General features: G+C 48.3%; 1 protein-coding gene across 1 annotated transcript in view; it reads right to left on the reverse strand.

Annotated features, from left to right (window-relative positions):
• Positions 1-17,068, reverse strand: part of MED13L (mediator complex subunit 13L) — a 226,070-nt gene extending 209,002 nt beyond the window's left edge. The window contains exon 1 of the mRNA XM_077296490.1: positions 15,977-17,068. Within this exon, the coding sequence (XP_077152605.1) occupies positions 15,977-16,048 (72 nt within the window). The 5' untranslated portion in view covers positions 16,049-17,068. The remainder of the gene's footprint in view (positions 1-15,976) is intronic.
• Between the last annotated feature and the right edge of the window lie 8,139 nt (positions 17,069-25,207).

A 25,207-nucleotide genomic window follows, 5' to 3' on the forward strand; every position in this document is an offset into this window, starting at 1 on the left:
CCACAACATTTCTTTTATTCATAACGAACCCCATTAACACCACAGAAATAGCCAAAACAACAACCCAGTCTCCTGACATCACTTCCAGCCCTGACGTGATTTCCTGAAGCTTTACCACAGACTTCCTTTCTGCCCTATATGAACATGGGCTATGGCAGTAATTCCAATCATTGGCACAACCAGTGTATACCATTTCTCAGTAGTTTGCCAGTATTAAATATATAGGTTTATCTAGATACAGCACTTGAATGGAGCAGAGTAATAAAATGAATATCCCTCATTCACACTCCAGCAGAGAAAAACCGTAGTTATTCTAGAAATTGTTACAGACATCATGCATACCACTGCACAGTACCAACACACGTAATACACAGCAAAGCATCTATCCCTATCCAAGAGCAGCTCAGCCTATTTCCTGCACACAATAGCTGAATGCAGGTCTGACTTCTGTCAGCCCCAGGGTGGCCTGGCCCTGCAATGTGCAAGGAGTGAGGCTCATTAGCCCCATTATATAAAACCCAGTCTCCCTCAGCATTGCTGCCTGCCATACCAAACATACACCACTGGATGGAAGATTTGGTGGCCAGGGTGGATTTCCCACAAACCAAGGCAACCAGGATTTGTCCAGCCCTGCATTAGTAATTGATTAATGATACAATCAAAAGCAGGGCTCAAAATAAAATATATATTTAGAAAATACCACTCCCATAAGAGTTTAATTTTACTACACTTATGTATGTCTCTCATAGGGAAACATCAAAAGATTTTTTTTTTTCCTGTCAGATTCTCAAAGAAGTAAAAAAAAAAAAAAAAAAAATGTTGCTGTGTACTTATGGATGACATGTTACACAAAAATATGCCAAATTACTTAGGGACTTTGTGTGCCACTCATCGTGCTCCATCCACACAGCTCTGTCATGCTCATGGGTCCTTTAAAATTTATTATTGCAGGGCAATTCTGACCCCAGTATGGCTACATTATTTTATTCATTCCTGTTGGTATTATAAATCTGGGTAAATTCCTGTGATTTTTTTTTTTACAGAGAAAAAATAACTGGCAAACACTATGTATGAACAGAAGGCAAAAAAGGATGGCAAATTAAATGGACATTAAAAAAAAATAGCTGAAGTTTCTATGTAAAACAATTGTCAGGAACAGTCAAAAAAAAATCTCAACTGCCAAGGCCAACTATTCTAAAAGCCACAGGGGAGCAGTCTTATCACATGCTTCCTGAATCAGCAGCTCTGGTGGACATGTGTGCTGCACTGACTCAGATCCAGGGAGAAGCTAGACCCCTGACAGCACACAGACCTCTCCCACAAATACAAGCACACGCACTAACCCAACAATCTAGTAATGATAGAAGTGGTTGCTACGGGCAACACCTACACTTTTCCCAATTCATTTTCATAAATCAGCAGAATACAATAAAGCCTAGGAGACATTTTTGGCATCTACACAATCTTTAATGGAGCTTGATCACAGCGAGACGTTCTCCAAGGATGTAGAAACAGACAATAGTGAAAAATAAATACTAGTGCAACAGAAAAAGTGAAAGATTTGACAATAACAATTAGATTCATCTCACAGTGGCTGTTTTCACCATGAGGAGATAAACATTGCCAGATAGGAAAAAAGGGTTAATTTGCTGGCAGACTATGATTGAAAATGTGTGCATTGAGTAGAGAGGAAAAGCTGTCAGCAGCACTGCTGCTTTAACCCCTTAGAGACAATATGTTAGCAGCTCTTTGCTATGCAATCTGAGGGCATCATACTGTAGAGTTAGAAACCCTGATTCCAGCAACGTGTCACTTACTAGGCTGTGTTTTACTGTTGCAATAAAATCAGTGTTTTATCAGCAGTAGAATATCACTAGAGGACTAGGTGTCTCCTGTTCCAAACATACTCCTACCACTGATTAGCAGTTTTTAATCAATATACACTGTACCCAAAAACTGCCAAAAACAGTGATGTGGGCCAGGTTACACAGAGCTCAACATTCAGCCCTGTCTGAGATGATGATTCTAATATAGCCATTGTCTCCTTGCCACTGTCCACCTTTGAGGGTACGTGCGCATGTTCAGGATCTGGCAGCACTTTGGATGCGGCACATGTCCGCTCCATCGAAAGCGCTGCCGGCTATTGATCGTATGTGAATCCGCTTGTGTTCACTAAACCGTGTAGAATCACTGCGCCCCAATACATTGCACAGGAAATTTATCTTGCGGAGACTCGCATCTCCGTAAGATAAATTAACATGCTGCGGTCTGGGAAGACGCGACACATGTCTGTCTCCACAGGTGATCGAAGGGCGGCTCTGAACGCATAATAGGCATGGGATTTCTTGAAATCCCATCCACTATGCTGTAATATCAGAATGCTGCGGGTTGGGCGCTGCACAGCTACGCAGCATTTACTTATCGTGTGCGCATACCCTAAGGCCTTGTTCACACCATCCTTTTTTTTCTGCGGATTTTTCAGGTCCTGATTTGGAAATCCCACAGTGCTAAACCGCGGTGGATTTCCCTGCGGTTTTTTGTGCGGTTTCTCCTGCAGATTCCACTGCGGTTTTCCATCTGCACTTTCCTATTGGTGCAGGTGGAAAACAGTTGCGGAATCCGCAGAAAGAAGTGACATGCTACTTTTTTTCCGCAGAAAATCAGCGCGGATTTTCCAGCGGAAAAAAGGAACGTGGGAACAGCGGATTTGGTTTTCCATAGGGTAACATTGTACTGTACCCTGCATGGAAAACGTCTGCGGATCCGCAGCTGCAAATCCGCTGCGGATCCGCAGCAAAAACCGCAGCGTGTGAACATAGCCTGAAAGTCAGACCCTTCCTGCAGCATATCGCTCCTCTCACCCAGTCTATAAATGGTACCATCTTGCAGTAGAACAATCCTCTCATCTCCTATATAAAGTCTCATTCTATAGTATATCGTTTCTCTAAGATCCACTATATACAGACTCCTACTACAGTGTATCGCTCTACTCATTGCTCTCCAAGTATAGCCTTCTCCAACAGTATTAGGGTACGTGCACAAGTTGCGGATTAGCCTCTGGGAATTTTTTGTGAGGATTCTGCATCTCTAGGCAGAAAACACAGGTGCGGATTTGATGCAATTTTTATGTAGATTTTGTGCGGATTTTTTGCGTTTTTACCCCTGCAGATTTCTATAATGGAATGGGTACAAAAATATTAGTTACTCACCGATAACAGTGTTTCTCTGAGCCCATGACGGCACCACGGAGAGAGGGGATCCGCCCACCAAGGACAGGAAACCTACAGATAAAAAGGCGGTACCTCTCTCCCGCATCAGTTTGTTTACAGAGCATTAAAGGGAACATCAGGTTAACGATTACAAATGTTTCAACATTACTAAACCTTAATAAAGATACCGCGTGCTTAATGATTATATACATAACTAAACATCATAAGAATGTACACACCCACGCGTGAGGGAGGGAATGTACGGGTGCCGTCATGGGCTCAGAGAAACACCGTTATCGGTGAGTAACTACTATTTTCTCTGTCCCCCATGACGGCACCACGGAGAGAATTGCAGAGACTGTCTACATTAGGAAGGGACTACCGCTTCCAGAACCCTTCTACCAAAGGTAAGGTCTGAAGAAGAATTTAAGTCCAACCGATAGTGCCTAAAGAAAGTTGCGGGTGAAGACCAAGTAGCAGTTCTACATATCTGGTCTACTGTTGCTCCGGCTCTCTCTGCCCAGGAAGTCGCCATCGCCCTGGTTGAATGAGCTTTAACTTCCCCTGGAGCTGGCATCCCGCTTGAGGTATACGCGAGGTTGATGGCATCCCTGATCCATCTTGCCAATGTACCCTTGGAGGCTTTTTTGCCTTTCCGAGGCCCCTGAAAACACACAAAGAGAGATCCTTCCTCTCTACACTCCCTAGTAGCCTCCAGGTAATGGATGAGACCCCTTCTGACATCCAACGTGTGTAGTGATTTTTCCCCCTCGTTCTTAGGGTTAGGACAAAAGGAGGGGAGGGAGATCTCTTGGGACCTATGGAACCGGGAGGCCACTTTTGGTAAGTATGCCGGATCAGTTTTTAATACCACCCTGTCCTCCAATATTAGTGTGAAGGGTGGCCCGGCTGACAAGGCTTGTATGTCGCTAATTCTTCGGGCTGAAGTGAGGGCTACCAAAAGGGAGGTTTTAAGGGATAGAATCTTTAAGGGAAGTTCTTTTAAGGGCTCAAAGGGTGCTTTGGTAAGGGCCGTAAGAACTAGATTTAAGTCCCACTGTGGGGCTCTACGTGAGGGTAGAGGCCTAGATCTTTCTGCCGCCTTAATGAATCTGGAAACCCAACGATTCTTTGCCAGATTGTAATTAAACAGTGCCCCAAGTGCGGCAATATGAACCTTCAGTGTATTAGTGGCTAGGCCTTTTTCCAGCCCATTTTGCAGAAATTCTAACACCAATTTGAGAGTGATTCCCTCGGAGATTTTAGCCCCCGAGGAAGAGAGGAATTTCTTCCAGATTTTACCATACTGCTTAGTAGTTGTTAATTTTCTACTTTTTAAGAGGGTTGACACTAGACCTTGAGAAAAGCCTTTCTATCAGTAACCCCCTCTCAAATTCCAAGCTGTCATGTGTAACCTCGCTACCTGCGGGTGTGATACTGGACCCTGGAATAGGAGATTGGGCAGGTCTGGGAGTATCCAAGGGTCTGTTATGGACATCCTTCTGGCCCAGGAAAACCAAGTTCTCTTCGGCCAGAAAGGGGCAATCAATATCACCCGGGCGCTGTCCTCCCTTATTTTCCTCAGAACCGCTGGTATCAGTGTGATAGGGGGAAATGCATAAGCCAGTTTGTGCTTCCAAGGAATCATGAAAGCATCCAGCGCCACCGGGTTTCCTGCTGGGTTTATGGAACAAAAGGTGGTCACCTTCCGATTTAGGTTGTTTGTGAAGAGATCTATTGTCGGGGACCCCCACATCTCCATTATCTGATTGAATATGGACTGGTTCAGTTCCCATTCCCCCTGTTTTAGGCAGACCCGACTCAGATAGTCTGCCTTGAAATTGTCCACCCCTTTTATGTGAAGTGTCGTCAAGGATGCCAAATTTTTCTCGGCCATCTGTAAGATTGAATGTGTGACTTCCATCAGCGGTTGAGAGTGTGTTCCCCCCTGATGGTTTATGTAGGCCACTACCACTCTGTTGTCTGAAAACAGTCTTACATGATGTGAGTGAAGGGGTTTTTGGAATTCTGTAAGAGCGAATTTTACCGCCAGTAATTCCCTCATGTTGGAGGATGCTTGTTTTGCGTCGTCTGACCAGGTCCCCTGAACTACTAGATCGTGTAGGTGAGCCCCCCAGCCGAAGGGACTTGCGTCTGTGGTTACCACCTTTGACACTGGGATCACCCATGGTAGACCGCGGCCTAAATTGCTGTCTTTTGTCCACCAATCTAGTGAGAGAATTGTGTTTGATGAGAAGGTGAACTGACTTTCTAAATTTCCCTTCAGGGAAATTTCTTCCGCTAATATCTGCCATTGCAGTTCCCTTGTATGTGACTGGGCCCATTGGACAGCAGAAATGCAGGCTGTCATGGACCCGAGGAGAGACATTGCTTCTCGAAGCGATATAGAGGGGAGATCTCTTGCCCTGGACACTAATCCCACCATCTTTTGGATCTTTTCTTGGGGTAGGCGACATTCCTGAGAGATGGAATCCAACATGATTCCCAGGTACTCCTGAATCTGATTCGGTATTAGTCTGGACTTCTTCAGGTTCAGGAGCCACCCCAAGCTTTCCAAAGAGTCCATAACTAACTCTAGCTGGTTTTTGCAATGTTGGGGAGAGTTGCCTATTATCAGGAAATCGTCCAGGTATGGGACGATTAGGGTGTTTTGTTTTCTCAGGTCTGCCATGACTTCCGCTATCAATTTGGTAAATACCCTTGGGGCTATTGCGAGACCGAATGGTAGGGCTGTAAACTGATAATGCTTTACCATCCCTCCTATTTCGATTGCCACCCTGAGGAATTTTTGGAAGTCTTTGTGAATGGGGACGTGGTAGTATGCGTCCTTTAAGTCGAGTACTACCATGAAACAACACGGAAACAACATTTTGACTGCTGTCTTTATTGTTTCCATTTTGAAAGGTTCCACAATCAGGTGTTTGTTTAAGTTTTTTAAATTGATAATTGTCCTGAAAGACCCGTCTGGTTTTTTCCTGAGAAAAATCGGAGAGTAGAACCCTCTCCCTTTTTCCTGAAGGGGGACCTCCCGAAGAACCCCTTTGTTCAATAATGTTGTGACTTCCTGTTCCAGAGCTATCCGCTCCTGTGGAGAAGCTCTCTGAGATGTCACCAGGAAGGACGGCTGAGGGAACGTAAGAAATTTGAATTTCAGTCCCGATTGTACCAAGTCCAGAATCCAGGCACTGCTGGTTATCTTTTCCCAGGCTGAGAGGAAAAGGGACAATCTTCCTCCCACCTGGGGCGAAAGTTCATTGTGAAGGTTTTTTGGGATCGGTGGGGCTTTTGTTGAAAATAAACCCTTTATTCTTATTCTTTTTATCTTCCCATCTGTCCTGTGACCTAGGGGGCTTCCTACGGAAGAATTTTTTACTCCGAAAAGGACGTTTGTAAGATGGGTATTGCAGAACGGGAAAGGACTTCATTTTGTCCCCTGCCTTTTCCAAAATATCATCCAGAGTAGAGCCGAAAAGAAATTCTCCCTCACAAAGAATATTACAAAGTTTTGCCTTTGTCTGGAGGTCTCCGGGCCAACATTTGAGCCAGAGGGCTCTTCTGGCTGCATTGGAGAATACCGCTGATCTGGCCGAAAGCCTGATGGAGTCTGCTGACGCATCGGCCAGAAAAGCGGCTGCCCCTTTCATTACTGGTAGGGTATTAAGTATACTGTCTCTGGATGCCTTATCCTTGAGCTGGGATTCCAGCTGGTCCAGCCATACCATAAGGGAGCGGGAAGTGCAAGCTGCGGCCACCGCTGGTTTTAGGCCTCCCCCTGCTGCTTCCCAGGAACTTTTTAGGAAAGCATCCGCTTTTTTTTCCATGGGATCCTTTAAGACCCCCATGTCTTCAAAAGGTAGGGCAAACTTTTTTGACGCTTTAGCGATTGCTACGTCTAATTTGGGTGCTTTTTCCCAAAAGGAGCATGCAGGGTCTTCAAAAGGGTATTTCCTTTTGGGTGTAAGCAGGGCCTTTCTCAAAGGTTTTTTCCATTCTTTATTTATCAAGGCATGTATTTTATCATTAAGGGGAAACACCCTTCTTTTTTTCTGCTCCAGTCCACCGAACATGATATCTTGGACTGATTTTTTAGTGTGGGAATCAGCAAGACCCATGGTACTTCTGACTGCTTTAATTAGGGAGTCCGTTTCTTCTAATGGGAAACTACGACCCCCCTGAGAAGAAGATGATGAAGAAGATGATGAAGAATTGGAGGAATTTGAACTAATCTCCCCGCTATCCGAGTCACTAGAGTCAGATATAGGGGTTTTTTGTTTAATTTTTTTACGATTTTTACCCTCCTGGAGAGACTTAAAGGTATCTTCCACCTGGGTTTTAATTAGTGTTTTGAGTTCTGTGGCGAACCCTGGAAGCCCTTCACAGAGAGTCTCTTCCATACAGGATTTACATAATCTTTTTTCCCAGGAGGCAGGTAAATCTTCTTTACAAAGTGCGCAGATCCTATGTTTGGACTTCCCTGCGCTCTTCCTTCCCTAAAACAACAAGAGAAAGGTAGGCTCTATTAGCCGGAGCATTCACGGAGATCACTCACCACCTGGTGTACCCTCAGTACCGGCTGTGGAAGGTCCGTATCGACAGTATGGTGCTCCTTTGATCCGGATGCAGCACTAGAATTTTTGCTGTGCTGAGATCCAGACCGTGCTCCAGCTCCACGCCGCTGGACATGAGAGGTCCCTTGCCCCTGCTGCCAGCGTTTCTGCTGCTGCTGCGGTGCCTGCGTTTGCTGCGCTGGTGAGCCCTGCAATTCGGGGTCACTCATAGCTGCTGGGGACCACTGGCTGTACTCCATTAGAGCAACTAGCCAGGGTGACAGGTCCCATTTAAATATCCTGTGCGCCGATTTCCGCGCGCTCCCCGACGCTTAGCTGTGCGCATGCGCCAATCCCAGCATGCACCGCGTTCCCAGCAAGCCCTGCGCCGCCCAGAATGCCCTGCTTCGCCCAGCAGGCATTGCGGCACCCGCGCATGGCGTTCTAACCCGGAAGTCCAATACTATGCCGCGGCTTGATGCCTCCTGGTGCGCCGTTCAAGTGCGCATTGCCGCGCCGTGCTCCACCTATGGAGGGACCCCTCACAGTGGTTTGCAGGTGTGTGCCATCTGGAATCCCCACGTAGTGAGGATTCCTCTAGGAACTGCAGCGCTGCTGCTGCGGTCCCCCGCTCACCCTAGAGACCTACTGATCCCAGCGGTGGCGCTTCGGGTGGCCCAGCCTAGCCGAGGCAGGGAACCCCCGCTGCCTTAACCGGTCTGACTGGCCCCGGAATCCAACGACGATCTGAGGTAAGATCTGCTGCAGGTCCCGTCAAGGACAGGAAACCAAACTGATGCGGGAGAGAGGTACCGCCTTTTTATCTGTAGGTTTCCTGTCCTTGGTGGGCGGATCCCCTCTCTCCGTGGTGCCGTCATGGGGGACAGAGAAAAGTGTGCAGATCCACACAAAAGAAGTGACACGCTACTTCTTTTAATCAGCAGCTTTTCCGCAAAGTGTGCACAGCATTTTTTTTTCTCATTGATTTACATTGTACTGTAAATCACTTGCGGATCTGCAGCGTTTCTGCACGGTAAAAAATGCTGCAGATCCGCAGGAAATCTGCAACGTGTGCAAATAGCCTAACACTCCATTCATGCCTCTCTATACACAGCCCCCTCCAGCAGCCCATAGCTTTAGCCCCCTGGATAAACTGCTTCATTATACAGCAAATGACTCCTCTCAGTATGTGGAATGAGATTTCTGACAGGCAGAATGCGAGAATTGCGTTCCTCAGTCATTCATGACAGGGGGATCGCAAATGCATAATTCCACTTCTGTACTGCTGAAAGTGCAGGATTGGAATCAGAAATTGCATACAAGTGATACTAGAAATTCAGAGCTACCCATACACCAACCTCAGTCGTGCCACCTAAATTACCATCTCCCACCTGCCCCCTTGTGATGATAAGACAGTGCTGCAAGAAGAACTGCCTGTATTGAATCCTCAGCCCTGCACACACGGACATTGAAGGAGCCACCCTAGAGTTCACACAATGTCAGTGTGTGCGGACACCCTCTTATCCCACTGTTCTGACTGCAGAAGTCGCTCGTGGCACACAGGATCACAGTGTAGCAGACCGCCATTGCTGACAAGGCAGGGAATGAAAGAATATGCAGGAGCCAAGCACACGGGGTCAGAATGTTCTCATCTCCACTCCCATCAGCATCATCCGTCCACTCCTGTGCAAACCTGTGTGCAGCCGCTTCAGACAGAAGAGTGGGATCAGAGGGTGCCCACACACATTGACAAGTGTGTAAGCTCTCAGCTCCTGCAATGTCAGTACATACAGTACTGAGGATTCTGATCTTTGCAGCACTTTCAATCATCATAAGTGAAGGGGAACTACAATGCAGAGCACTTGGCCATGCCAAGGGTGCACCGAAGCCCCTCATTTTGATTAAAAACAGTTTTATTACATACAGTTATGGAAAGTGTTGACATCCTTGAAATTATTCCAGAAAATGAAGTATTTCTCCCAGAAAATTATTGTGATTGTACATGTTTTGTTATACAAAAGTTTATTCCCTTTGTGTGTATTGCAACAATACAAGAAAACAAAAAAAGTTAAATTGGACATCATTTCACACTAAACCCCATAAATGGGCTGGGCAAACTTGTTGGTCTCCTCAACTTAATATTTGGTGGCACATCCTTTGGAATAAATAACTACAAATCAATCGCTTCCTATAACCATCAATTAGCTTCTTACACCTCTTAACTGGAACGTTGAACCACTCTTCTTTTGCAAACTGCTTCAGGTCTCTCATATTTGAAGGATGCCTTCTCCCAACAGCAATTTTGAGATCTCTCCACTAGTATTCAATAGGATTTAGATCCGGACTCATTATTGGCCACTTCATAACTCTCCAGCACTTTGCTTCCACCCTTTCTGGGTGCTTTCTGTAGTATGTTTGAGGTCACTGTCTTGCTGGAAGACCCAGGACGCAAACCCAGCTTTCTGACACTGGACACTACATTGCGACCCCAATTTCTTTAGTAATCTTCAGATTTCATGATGCCTTGCACACAGTCAAGGCAACCAGTGCCAAAGGTAGCAAAACAACCTCAAACTATCTTATAAACTCCACCATACTTGACTGTAGGTATGGTTCTCTTCTTTCTAGGACTCATTCAGTTTTCAGTAAACAGTAGAATGATATGCTTTACCAAAAAGCTCTAACTTGGTCTCACCTGTCCAGAAGACGCTTTCCCAGAAGACTATTAGCTTTAGCACGTACATTTTTGCAAACTGCAGTCTAGCTTTTTTAGGTCTCTGTGTTATCAGTGAAGTCATCCTGGGTCTCCTGCCATAGCATTTAATTTCATTCAAGTGTTGATGGATAGTTCGAGCTGGCACTGATGCACCCTGAGCCTGCATAACAGATTCAATTTCATAACTTAATTGGGACTACTTACCCACCATCCGGACTATCCTATGTTGCAAACTTTCATCAAATTTTCTCTGCCTAGCATGTCCATGGACATTAGATACAGTTTCATGGGTTGTAAACTTCTTGATTATGTTGCGCATCGTCAACAAAGGAACATCAAGATCTCTGAAGATGGACTTGTAACCTACAGATTATTGATATTTTTCAACAATTTTTGTTCTCAAGTCCTCAGACCGTTTTCTAAGGCTGGTTTCACACTTGCGTTTTGATCTGCAGCGTTTTTTAAAAAAACGCATGTGGTGAAAAAACGCATGTAAACGCGGCAAAACGCCGCGCTTTTTAGACACATGCGTGTTTGCATGCAGAAAAAAACACGGCGTTTTTTTACTGCGTTTGCGTTTTTTAAACGCATGCTGAGAAGTGTGTGACAGCTGCCAATCATCAAAATCAACTAGAAAACCCACTAAAAACAGAAATAGCTAGGGTTAGGATCCCTAGTAACCCTAGGGATCCTAACCCTAACCCTAACCCTAGGGATCCTAACCCTAACGATCCTAACCCTAACCCTAAGGGTTAGAATCGTAACCCTAACCCTAAGGGTTAGGGTTAGGATCCCTAGGGTTAGGGTTAGGATCCCTAGGGTTACTAGGGATCCTAACCTTAGGGTTAGGGTTAGGATCCTTAGTAACCCTAGGGTTAGGGTTTTCTTGTTTTTTCTTGTGTTTAGGGTTAGGGTTTTCTTGTGTTTAGGGTTTTCTTGTTTTTTCTTGTGTTTTTCTAAACACGCATGCGTTTACATAGACAGCAATGCATTTTTTTGCCGCGAATAAACGCATGCGTTTTTTTGTGGCAAAAAAACGCCGCTAGAAATTACTACATGTTGCATTTCTGCAAATGAACGCACGTGTCAAAAAACGCATGCGTTGCCGAAAACGCGTCAAAACGCACGCTAAAAAACGCATGCGTTTTTTAATGTTAAGTATAGGGAAAAAAACGCATGCGTTTTTTAGCGCTAAAACGCTGCAGATCAAAACGCAAGTGTGAAACCAGCCTTATCCTCTTTTCTGTTCTCCATGCAGAGTGTGGCACACACAGACACACAATGCAAAAATTGAGACAACTTCTCCACTTTTTATATGGTTTCGGGTGTGATTTTATGTATTGCCCACACCTGTTACTTGCCACAAGCGATTTTGAACAAGCATCACATGCTTGAAACAAAGTTGTTTACCCAAAATTTTGTTAAGGTGCCAACAATTTTGTCCAGTCCATTTTTGTGGTGGTTTGTGCAATTATGACCATTTTGCCTTTTTTTTTTTTTTTTTTTTTAAATCTCTCTGTTTTCTGGGAGAATACTTCACTTACTGGAACAATTTCAAGGGTGCCAACACTTTTGGCAATGACTATGTAAATAAGTAAAATCTGAACCAAAAGTATGATTTATTTTTAAGGGGCTAGGTGCCTCATAATGAAGTATAACTGGTTTAATTTCAGTTTTGGGGGGTGACACCCATTAATAGAAGCATATCACGCACATTAATTGCAGATGGATAGCTTAGGGAGAAATTAAAAAAATAAATAAATAAAATCTTTGGACAGCCTCAAATATATTCCTTGGAGAGAAAAGAGGATAAAGTCAAGAGATGTGTGAGCACAGGGTTAGACTTGCCAGTAGAGATGAGCGATTTGATCAGGTCCCTGCTTATTCAGCACACTATAGCGCTTAACGAATAAGCTGCAGAGGGAACCCGAAAACATGGAACACGCCGGCTCATCAGCTGTCCGGTGCCGCAGCTGCATGTGTCGAGACTGTGTCACAGTCACAACAGATGCATGGAGATCCTGAGTGTTGTGACTGACACAGCCGCGACACATGCAGCTTATCAGCCGGCGCGCTCCATATATCCGTGTTCCCTCTGCAGCTTATTCGGCAAGTGCTATAGCTTGCTGAATAAGCAGGGACCAGATCAAATTCGCTCATCTCTACTTGCAAGCCTCTCCTAATAAATAGAACTTAGCGAAGTTTACATTAAGGGTATGGTTATGCCTTAGCATATTGCAGAAGCAGCAGAGCGGATAACATTTAACTAAAATCTCATACACGCACTGCACAAAATTATTTGGACTGAATTCCTTTACAAATTCACCTGGCAGTGACAAAGTGTTGTACGCAGACCAAGAGTCACAGAAGTATCAGAAAACGAGAGTATAAATTTTGGTTTTGCCCCATTCCAAGCAGCAAATTAACAGACAAATCTGCACCAAAATCTGCTGCTAGATCTGGTGTTTCTGCAGTCTCTGGCGAAATTGCTTTGGAGCATTTGTCCTAATGGGGCATAGTTGCAGTACCAAATACAAGTACCAGAACATGGGCACTCGTGTCAGGTACTGCAGTCAGAACATTAGCCATTTTGGATGCTTATCTATTACACATTAGTGGCAGGTCTGAATTAGAAGACCTTATTAAATCCTGAAAAACGGCTTTAATGACAAGCTGTCCGTAAATGAAATGAAAACCCCATGACAAGAACAGGTTGATATATCTATATCAGTACAATGAACAGTTTGTTTACACTTGTCCCAGCGTGGACACAGATATTGATGCAGGATTACACTTCCTATCAGGCTGCAGGGACATGGCACTTCGCCTGTTACAGTGTGTGTGTGAAGCAATGCTTTGGCTCAGATAGGATGTTATGTTGCTATGCAACAACATATCCCATGTTATCATCCATCTCTCGCCATAGTGATACCTGCAGACGATAATTAAAATAGGAAAAAAAAAACATTTCTCAATAAAAAAAAAATAGAGCTCTAAGGTACTAAGTGTTCCTTAAGTCAGATATATACCTTAATAGAAAAACTGCCTAGAGAGCCTCAAGCCGCTTCATCTGGACAAAAGACTGTCTATACCGGGCTTTGTGTAAGGTGCTTGCAGTCTCCAGCGCGGGCGGTGATACATGTAAAGCGTGTAGTATGGAAGTGCTCATAGACTCATCAATAGGATGAAAGGATCTGGCACACACATGCAGGTGGAGAGCAGGGTGGACATTTACGTATAACAACCTTACTAGCATAGACAGCCGGGCTGAGAAATGAGATGTAAACACAGAACGGAGGCGATGCTACAAGAACCAGTCACACAGACAGCTTGTACTGACAATTGTTCAGCAGCAAGTGACACATGGCAACACAGACAGGATCTGCTAATGAGAGAAGAGAAATGTGACAAGCGAAGCGTCTACCACCGTGACAACAATGCAGCAATGAGATGATGTCACTACAGGATTACACGATGGACACCGTCAGGAGCTAGAATTGCAACACTAGAAATGTGTTAATATGTCAGCAGTTAACACACAAACATATTTTATAGGCGGTAAATATAGACTCCCTGGACAAATCACACCAAGACACAGCCCATGATGTTCTGAGTGGCCCGGCAAGAAGAACCTTTATACACATCTGTAGAAAATAACCCAAACTTTAAGCACCATTATTTCCAGACACTCGAGCGCCTGCTTGGATTTGCCCTATCAGTAAGAAATTACATCAGTCATCAAAGACCAACAATCAATAAGGAAAGCCAGTCAGCGTCAGGATTAGACCTTATAATTCTTTTCATCCGGTATACTACTGTAAAGACATCCTAACAAAAGAGGACAAGTCACACAGGATACTAACAAGGTATACGGGTGACAAGAAACAGCACAGACGAATAGGACACAAGCTAAACAGCAGCAAATATCTTGGCACCCTACTCATCTGGATAGAGGGATTTTATTCACCTCTGCTTTACCTCAAATAAAGCAAAGTAACGGAAAGACAAGAGACTTACCAAAATCATCAATACCAACACAAAATAGATCATGAACCAAAGCAAACATGACAGATCTGAAGAACAAGCTGCTGCTACATAAACAGTGTGCATTTGGTGCATTTCCAGGAATGTCAGGTCTATATACACAGCCAGCAAGAGAGCATGGGTAACCAGCGGCGTGCAGGGCGACAACCAATACGGTCTCCATTAAAACTCTTGACTACCCAGTTATGCAATGATGTTAGCCCACGCTACTAGTGGGTTGTGACCTTCTGGGGTTTAGGGAAACCGTGAAGGCCGCCATTCACATCTTCATATACCTGCATCTTTGCTCTGCCGTCACAATTATTTCACGATCCTGGCAGGAGTTGGCTAACGATCATCTACCTACTGTACTTCTTCACAGCCATAATCATAGTCACGCAGCTTACCTACGATCAAAGATGACCCTGCATTGACCCTATGGCACAGATGCCCTGTGAGCTCTCCTGACAGGCTATAGTGCATGCTCATACATTTCATGAAAGTCTGGGGCATCTTTCCTTAGAATGGTTGTGCTGTTCCTGTTATTCTTCCGACTCCTTACCACGTCACTTATTAAAGTGTGTCCCTACATTGTCCGAGACCATCTGCACTGGCTGGACAGTGTCACACACATGCCCAACTGGTAATACCAAGATGTCAATTTATTCATACATTTCTAAAAGGAATAACAGGACGGGGACAATGCAGAGTTCTAAGAAAAGATCCAGAAAGGTTATAGACTGTAAGCCCTTAGTAAGACATCAAGGGAATGGCACCAACACAGGACATACCATTGGTGCAATCAGTGCAGCCGCACAGTGGCCACCTCCAAAGCAGCAAGCATCCATCACAGACACATAAAGGGGCCCATGTCCTTGCACAGACGGCCCTCTTCAGTCTGTCTCTGTCACTGCACCATGTCCTGCAAGCTGCTACTATAGCGCTCCCCAATTCGCCAACGTTTACCAAATATTGGCACACAGCAGTTACCCAAGAGAAGTCTGCAGGCGCGTTATTCAAAGAGAAATAAGACACTGCATCCAGGAGGAAACACGAACCAATGAGTAAGGACGATCTAACATTTATGGAACATGGACAGGAGCAAGGAAATAACCTGCGGACAGTAAAAGAGCGCTCAGTAGCCGGTTCACACAAAGCGATTGCCAATAAGGGACATTTTGTATATTAAAGGGGTTGTTAATCCTGGATAAACTTTATAAACTAACAGGAGTGCAACCCCAGCGATCAGATGAACAACCCTTTTAAAACTTCTGTTCCTGCTAATAACTTTAGTGCAGAGGGGTGAGAAGGTTGAGCTCCGGTTAACACGGACACTTATGGCCACAATCGCTTTGTGTGCACAGACCCCAGACCCTGTGAGGGGATGTAGCAGGCAGGTGGTCTCCACCTGACAGGGACCAATGACACACACAGTGAGGACACACAACACTGAGCATTACCAGTGAGAAGAGGTTAGAATGACAGTCCTCCAGGCTCGCCCCGTTGGCTGCCCAGTTCGCCGCCGCAGTCATGATCCTCCAGGTGCCTGGCTACCAGAGCTGGGCATGTCTGAGAGCTAAAATCCTGGATCCGATCCGAAATGGGGCAGCCTGCAGACCAGGCCCAGGCCGATCCTTCCTGTGGGAGGGGGGCACCCACACAGAGCCGCCGGGGATGACGAATCACAGGCGCCGGCTACACACAAGCATGTCCTCGGCAGGGCCGGGCCAGACGAAGGGGGACAGCTCCGAGAGCCCGGACCGGGCCGATAATCCGGCGCGGAGAAATGAGTCACCCGGGTGGGGGAGGGGCGGCCTGAAGCCTGGGATGCGAGAGGAAGAGGAGGGGAAGGAAGCGCAGCGGCCTCTTCTCAGGGAATGGACGGGAGGGAGGCTGCGCGGTGCCAGGCTCCCAGCCAGGGGCCCCGGTCAGGGCCACATCCGCTCCGCGCTCTCACACGGGGGCTCCGCTCCTCTGTGCCAGGGCTGGCGGCGGGAGACACAGTAATGGGGACTGAGGGGAGACCGCCCCGTGTCACAGTAGGAGGCCTCAGGGGCCTAGTCCAGCAGCGTCCTCACTCAGTGCCCGCAGCTCCGGGCCTTGCCGTGGGCCTGCGCTCGGCCCGCCTCCTCAGGGGGCTCGGTGTTCAGCTCGGCTTCTGGCCTCTCCCGCCGCTCGTCTCTCTCACACACTGACCAGAGCTTCGCCTCTCTGACAGCAGCAATGGCGTCCGGCCGCGACAACACGGACTCTGGTTGGCCGAGAGTGTTCACGTGACGGGGCGGCGAAGTGAGGGGGGGCAGCGCCGAGCGCCCGCTGTGTCTCTCGCAGGCCTTACGCCTGTGTGTCCCTTGCGGCGCCGCCAGAGGTCGCTGTGTGCATGGGAATCCTTAGCGCTGAAGTGGAGGCTATTAATAATGTGATTGTCAGCGCCGCTATTGTTGTCGGATCAGTAATCTTATTAATTGTGTAATGCCCGGGATCGGGGCCCTCCTGCCCGACTGCCCTGCAAGGGGCGCTGTGTGCAGTACCAAGCCCAGCCGCACAATGGATGCGCGCCACTCAAGAACAAAGTGCGACATTCAATCAGGTCAGCGCCAAAGACGCGTCTGCCATTTTCTAGTAATGACTCCTAGTGATGCACGCCTGCCATTATTAGTAATAACGGGGCCACCTCCCGCTAGATGGAAGTGCTTCTCTCTTCTGCCAGGTGCGCTCCTCAGCTGTCATTTCTTATACAAGTTTCTTCTTGCTCTGCAGTTCCAGTCATCCAGCTTTCCCAGGAGTCAGATCGGCCTAATTGCTACTCGCTTGTCAACTAGTGGGCATGGGCTTCAGGACATGTCTGCTCAAGAGATCGGGTCACAAGCCACACCCCTCAGTCTAGGACACGCCTCCACAGTCCACACAGCAGCTCTCCACACAGCACAGACATCATTCTCCATCTCCACACGGGAGCCCTCCACACAGGACCTCTCCACACGGGACCTCTCTGCACAGGACCTCTCCACACGGGACCTCTCTGCACAGGACCCCTCCACACAGCACAGACATCATTCTCCACACGGGAGCCCTCCACACAGGACCTCTCCACACGGGACCTCTCTGCACAGGACCTCTCCACACAGGACCCCTCCACACGGGACCCCTCCACACGGGACCCCTCCACACAGCACCTCTCTGCACAGGACCCATCCACACGGGACCTCTCCACACAGCACCTCACCGCACAGCACCTCTCCACACAGGACCCCTCCATACAGGACCCCTCCATACAGGACCCCTCCACACAGGACCTCTCCACACAGGACCCCTCCACACAGGACCCCTCCACACAGGACCCCTCAACACAGGACCTCTCCACACAGGACCCCTCCACACAGGACCCCTCCACACTGGAGCCCTCCACACAGGACCTCTCCACACAGCACCTCTCTGCACAGGACCCATCCACACAGGTCCCCTCCATACAGGACCTCTCCACACAGCACCTCACCGCACAGGACCCCTCCACACAGGTCCCCTCCATACAGGACCTCTCCACACAGCACCTCACCGCACAGGACCTCTCCACACAGGACCCCTCCACACAGCACCTCCACACAGGACCCCTCCACACAGGACCTCTCCACACAGCACCTCACCGCACAGGACCTCTCCACACAGGACCCCTCCACACAGGACCTCTCCACACAGGACCCCTCCACACAGGACCCCTCCACACAGGACCCTTCCACACAGCACCTCTCCACACAGCACCTCTCCACACAGCACCTCTCCACACAGGACCTCTCCACACAGGACCCCTCCACACAGGACCCTTCCACACAGGACCCTTCCACACAGGACCCCTCCACACAGGACCCCTCCACACAGGACCCCTCCACACAGGACCCTTCCACACAGGACCCCTCCACACAGGACCCTTCCACACAGGACCCCTCCACACAGGACCCCTCCACACATGACCTCTCCATACAGGACCTCTCCACACAGGACCCCTCCACACAGGACCCCTCCACACATGACCTCTCCACACAGGACCCATCCACACATGACCTCTCCACACAGGACCCCTCCACACAGCACCCCTCCACACAGGACCCCTCCACACATGACCTCTCCACACAGGACCTCTCCACACAGGACCTCTCCACACAGGACCCCTCCATACAGGACCCCTCCATACAGGACCCCTCAACACAGGACCTCTCCACACAGGACCCCTCCACACAGGACCCCTCCACACAGGACCCCTCCACACAGGACCCCTCAACACAGGACCTCTCCACACAGCACCTCTCCACACAGGACCCCTCTACACAGGACCCCTCCACACAGGACCTCTCCACACTGGAGCCCTCCACACAGGACGTCTCCACACAGCACCTCTCTGCACAGGACCCATCCACACAGGACCTCTCCACACAGCACCTCACCGCACAGGACCCCTCCACACAGGTCCCCTCCATACAGGACCTCTCCACACAGCACCTCACCGCACAGGACCTCTCCACACAGGACCTCTCCACACAGGACCCCTCAACACAGGACCTCTCCACACAGGACCCCTGCACACAGGTCCCCTCCACACAGGTCCCCTCCACACAGGACCCCTCCACACAGGACCCCTCCACACAGCACCTCTCCACACAGGACTCCTCCACACAGGTCCCCCCCACACAGCACCTCTCCACACAGGACCCCTCCACACAGCACCTCTCCACACAGGTCCCCTCCACACAGGACCTCTCCACACAGGACCTCTCCGCACAGGACCTCTCCACACAGCACCTCTCCACCCAGGACCCCTCCACCCAGGACCCCTCCACACAGCACCTCTCCACACAGGTCCCCTCCACACAGGTCCCCTCCACACAGGTCCCCTCCACACAGGACCTCTCCACACAGGACCTCTCCACACAGGACCCCTCCACACAGGACCTCTCCACACAGGACCTCTCCACACAGGACCCCTCCACACAGCACCTCCACACAGGACCCCTCCACACAGGACCCCTCCACACAGGACCCCTCCACACAGGACCCCTCCACACAGCACCTCACCGCACAGGACCTCTCCACACAGGACCCCTCCACACAGCACCTCCACACAGGACCCCTCCACACAGGACCTCTCCACACAGCACCTCACCGCACAGGACCTCTCCACACAGGACCCCTCCACACAGGACCTCTCCACACAGGACCCCTCCACACAGGACCCCTCCACACAGGACCCTTCCACACAGCACCTCTCCACACAGCACCTCTCCACACAGGACCTCTCCACACAAGACCCCTCCACACAGGACCCTTCCACACAGGACCCTTCCACACAGGACCCCTCCACACAGGACCCCTCCACACAGGACCCCTCCACACAGGACCCTTCCACACAGGACCCCTCCACACAGGACCCTTCCACACAGGACCCCTCCACACAGGACCCCTCCACACATGACCTCTCCATACAGGACCTCTCCACACAGGACCCCTCCACACAGGACCCCTCCACACATGACCTCTCCACACAGGACCCATCCACACATGACCTCTCCACACAGGACCCCTCCACACAGCACCCCTCCACACAGGACCCTTCCACACAGTACCCTTCCACACAGGACCCCTCCACACAGGACCCCTCCACACAGGACCCCTCCACACAGGACCCCTCCACACATGACCTCTCCACACAGGACCCCTCCACACATGACCTCTCCACACAGGACCCATCCACACAGCACCTCTCCACACAGGACCCCTCCACACAGGACCCTTCCACACAGGACCCTTCCACACAGGACCCTTCCACACAGGACCCCTCCACACAGCACCCCTCCACACAGGACCTCTCCACACAGGTCCTCTCCACACAGGACCTCTCCACACAGGACCCCTCCACACAGGACCTCTCCACACAGGACCCCTCCACACAGCACCTCCACACAGGACCCCTCCACACAGGACCTCTCCACACAGCACCTCACCGCACAGGACCTCTCCACACAGGACCCCTCCACACAGGACCTCTCCACACAGGACCCCTCCACACAGGACCCCTCCACACAGGACCCTTCCACACAGCACCTCTCCACACAGGACCTCTCCACACAGGACCCCTCCACACAGGACCCTTCCACACAGGACCCTTCCACACAGGACCCTTCCACACAGGACCCCTCCACACAGGACCCCTCCACACAGCACCCCTCCACACAGGACCCTTCCACACAGGACCCTTCCACACAGGACCCCTCCACACAGGACCCCTCCACACAGGACCCCTCCACACAGGACCCTTCCACACAGGACCCCTCCACACATGACCTCTCCACACAGGACCCATCCATACAGGACCTCTCCACACAGGACCCCTCCACACAGGACCCCTCCACACATGACCTCTTCACACAGGACCCATCCACACATGACCTCTCCACACAGCACCCCTCCACACAGGACCCTTCCACACAGTACCCCTCCACACAGGACCCTTCCACACAGGACCCCTCCACACAGGACCCCTCCACACATGACCTCTCCACACATGACCTCTCCACACATGACCTCTCCACACATGACCTCTCCACACAGGACCCATCCACACAGGACCCATCCACACAGCACCTCTCCACACAGGACCCCTCCACACAGGACCCCTCCACACAGGACCCTTCCACACAGGACCCCTCCACACAGGACCCCTCCACACATGACCTCTCCACACATGACCTCTCCACACAGGACCCATCCACACAGGACCCATCCACACAGCACCTCTCCACACAGGACCCCTCCACACAGGACCCCTCCACACAGCACCCCTCCACACAGCACCTCTCCACACAGGACGCCTCCACACAGGACCCCTCCACACAGCACCCCTCCACACAGCACCTCTCCACACAGGACGCCTCCACACAGGACGCCTCCACACAGGACCCATCCACACAGGACCCCTCCACACAGGACCCATCCACACAGGACCCCTCCACACAGGACCCATCCACACAGGACCCCTCCACACAGGACCCTTCCACACAGCACCTCTCCACGCAAGACCTCTCCACACAGGACCCAGCCGCCTGAATATAGAAAAAAAACATTGTGTCCTCTGAACCGAAAGGAAAAATACAGTGTCCATAAAAAAAAAAAAATAGGCTATTTTCCCTGAAGATAAAGATAAAAAAATAACCGTGGCCCCTGAATTTAAAAACAAAAACACCAGTAAACCGTGAATATAAAGAAAAAAAATGAGCACCATGATTATGGAAAAAATCTGACCCCTAAATACAAAGAAAAACCTGAAATGTGCCCCCTGATTATAAAGAAAACCATGCATTGTGCCTCTAAACAGGAAGAATACACTATGCCCACTAAAATATAAAGAAAAAAAAGTAGACTCTGCCCCCTGAAAATAAAAAATAAATAAACTGTGCCCCCTTGGATATAAAGAAAGCAAAATAAACTCTTCCCCATAAATATATAAAACAAAAAAAATCCACTGTGCGCCCTCAATATAAAACTCCTGGGAACTTGTCACCAGGATTTCACTGAGCCATGATTGCACAATGTGTAATAGTAAAGGTACCGTCACACTTAGCGACGCTGCAGTGATACAGACAACGATTCCGCTGTTTGGTCGCTGGAGAGCTGTCACACAGACAGCTCTCCAGCGACCAACGATGCCGAAGTCCCCGGGTAACCAGGGTAAACATCGGGTTACTAAGCACAGGGCCACGCTTAGTAACCCGATGTTTACCCTGGTTACCAGCGTAAAAGTAAAAAAAAAAAAACACTACATACTTACATTCCGGTGTCTGTCCCCCGGCGTTCTGCTTCTCTGCACTGTGTAAGTGCCAGCCGGAAAGCACAGCGGTGACGTCACCGCTCTGCTTTCCGGCCGCTGTGCTTACACAGTGCAGAGAAGCAGAACGCCGGGGGACAGACAGTGGAATGTAAGTATGTAGTGTTTTTTTTTTTACTTTTACGCTGGTAACCAGGGTAAACATCGGGTTACTAAGCGCGGCCCTGCGCTTAGTAACCCGATATTTACCCTGGTTACCACTGTAAAACATCGCTGGCATCGTTGCTTTTGGTGTCAAACACGACGATACACGCCGATCTGACGACCAAATAAAGTTCTGAACTTTCAGCAACGACCAGCGATATCACAGCAGGATCCAGATCGCTGCTGCGTGTCAAACTCAACGATATCGCTATCCAGGACGCTGCAACGTCACGGATCGCTAGCGATATCATTTAGTGTGACGGTACCTTAACTCTAGGTCTCCCACTTGGTGGGAAATGTTCTAATCTTACTGGCAGGACACTCTTTAGGACAGTCAGGGCAAACAGGAAAGTGGATTCATGTCAGTCCACTTGGTGTGGTGCAACAGCTCTCCAAGGTGTGATCACTCCTTTTTAGATGCAGACTAACAAGCAGATCAAATTTGATGCTGGTGTTGTTTTTAGGTATAAAAATTTACAGGGTGATTCTATAATTTTTTCCTCAGAATTGAGTGATTCCATAATTTTTCCCTATGCTTGGTTAAGAAAAAGTAACCATTACTGACTACCACATTTTTGTTCTTGATTTCTTTTAGTGTTCCTTAAAGCCAGAAAGTTGCCATTTGAAATTACTTTAGTTTTGTGCCATGTCCGTGATCTGCTTTTTTCTACAAAATTAAACAACTGAATGAACATCCTCCAAGGCCGGTGATTCCATAATTTTTGCCAGAGGTTGTAGTAAGAAGATTAAACAGTCTCGAGTAACCCCGTTTAACTAGCAAGATACTGACTGTGCTCATGTCTCCTGCTTTAACTGCAAAGGGGACAAAATTCCTCTTCTTGTTGCAGGATAATTTATGGCCAGTTAACAGTTCTAACAATTCAGAACTTGTTGGAAATATCACTGTTGGAGAAAACACTGGACCTCAATATCTTTTCATTTTGCTTAAACTGTAAGAAAAAAAGTTTAGACTTGCAGAGCATTTAACCCCATTCCTGACCAGGCACATTTTTAGTTTTTCTTTATTTTGGTTGCATTTTTCATACACAAGGTTTTAAGATATTCAAGATGTCAAGTAGTTTTTTGCATTTTTTTTTCGTGATACATGAGGCTTTATTTTTATGTCACTGTCATCCTCTTTCATTTTTTTTTAACAATAAAATAAATTGGGAAAATAAAATACATTCAAATCTGTTTTTCACATTTGTTAATTGTTTTAATGGTCACAAAGGACCACTAGAATACAATAAAAAAAATGTTTTCTCCTTTCTGTAACAAATCTAATATATAAAGCTGAATGTGTGTATGTGTGTATGTATGTCCGGGATTGGCATCTGAACCGTCGCAGCTACAGCCACAAAATTTTGCACAGTCACACGTCTGGACCCCGAGAGCGTCATAGGCTATGTTGTGAGGTGAAATTTTAACCCCGCGCTTTTCAATTCACCAAACAATTTTGCCCCTATCTACATAATGGGGAAAAAGTGAAAGGAAAAGTGTTGGAGGCGTCGCAGCTACAGGCACAAAATTTTGCACAGTCACACGTCTGGACCCTGAGAGCGTCAAAGCTATGTTGTGAGGTGAAATTTTAACCCCGCGCTTTCCAATTCACCAAACAATTTTGCCCCTATCTACATAATGGGGAAAAAATGAAAGGAAAAGTGTTGGAGGCAAATTAACAGCTGCCAGATGTGAACAATGGGGACTTAAAGAGTGAGAGTGATGGCGCCAAAGAGTATATACTGTACAGTTGCTAAGGTGGGGCCCCGACATGGGATAATCACCACACCACCACGGGGATATGAACACACACACAAAATGCGCCACACACTACCACGTGCTCGAACACATATACCACCCTCAGCGCACATTTCACCACACATACACCAACCTCGCCACATAAAAGTTGAAACACAAAAGTCGCAGCTCAAAACTCGCCACACGCAAAACTCTCCACATGCAAAACTCGCCACACGTGCAAAACTCACCTCATGGAAAACTCGCCACACGCAAAACTTGCACACGCGGAAAAATTGCCACATGCACAAAAGTTGCAACACATGCAAAAGTTGCCTCACACAAAACTTGCACAGACTCAAAAGGCACCGCACATAAAACTCGCCACGCGCAAAACTCGTCATGCGCAAAACTTGCTGCACACAACTTGCTACACTAACCTGTCACATGCAACTCGACACAAAAAGTTGCTACACGCATGTTGCCACACAAAACTCATCTCACAAAAGTCGCTACATGCATGTCGCCACACGCAACTCAACACACACAACTTGACACACAAAACTCGCCCTAAAACACACACAAGTCTGGTATTATCCTTCAAAAATAAAAATCTGATTAATAAGCTGAAAAACTACAAGAGCAACAAATGTACCATATAGGAATCCGGCAGCTGTCAGTCACATGACCAGTCTATTATGTGTATGTGTGAGCTAATATATACTGCCAGGGGGTGGGCTTACTGTTGGCTGGAGATTTATCAGGCTGCCAATTTAGCTTACAAATACTGAGGTAAAAATACTGACCAAATAACGTGTGAACGAGGTCTAATACAGGAGATGACATACAGATATATACTATATACAGGAGGAGATGACACACAGGTATATACTATTTACAGGGGAGATGACACACAGGTATATACTATATGCAGGAG

Source organism: Ranitomeya variabilis, chromosome 1 (assembly GCF_051348905.1).
Source record: "Ranitomeya variabilis isolate aRanVar5 chromosome 1, aRanVar5.hap1, whole genome shotgun sequence".
Lineage (NCBI taxonomy): Eukaryota > Metazoa > Chordata > Amphibia > Anura > Dendrobatidae > Ranitomeya > Ranitomeya variabilis.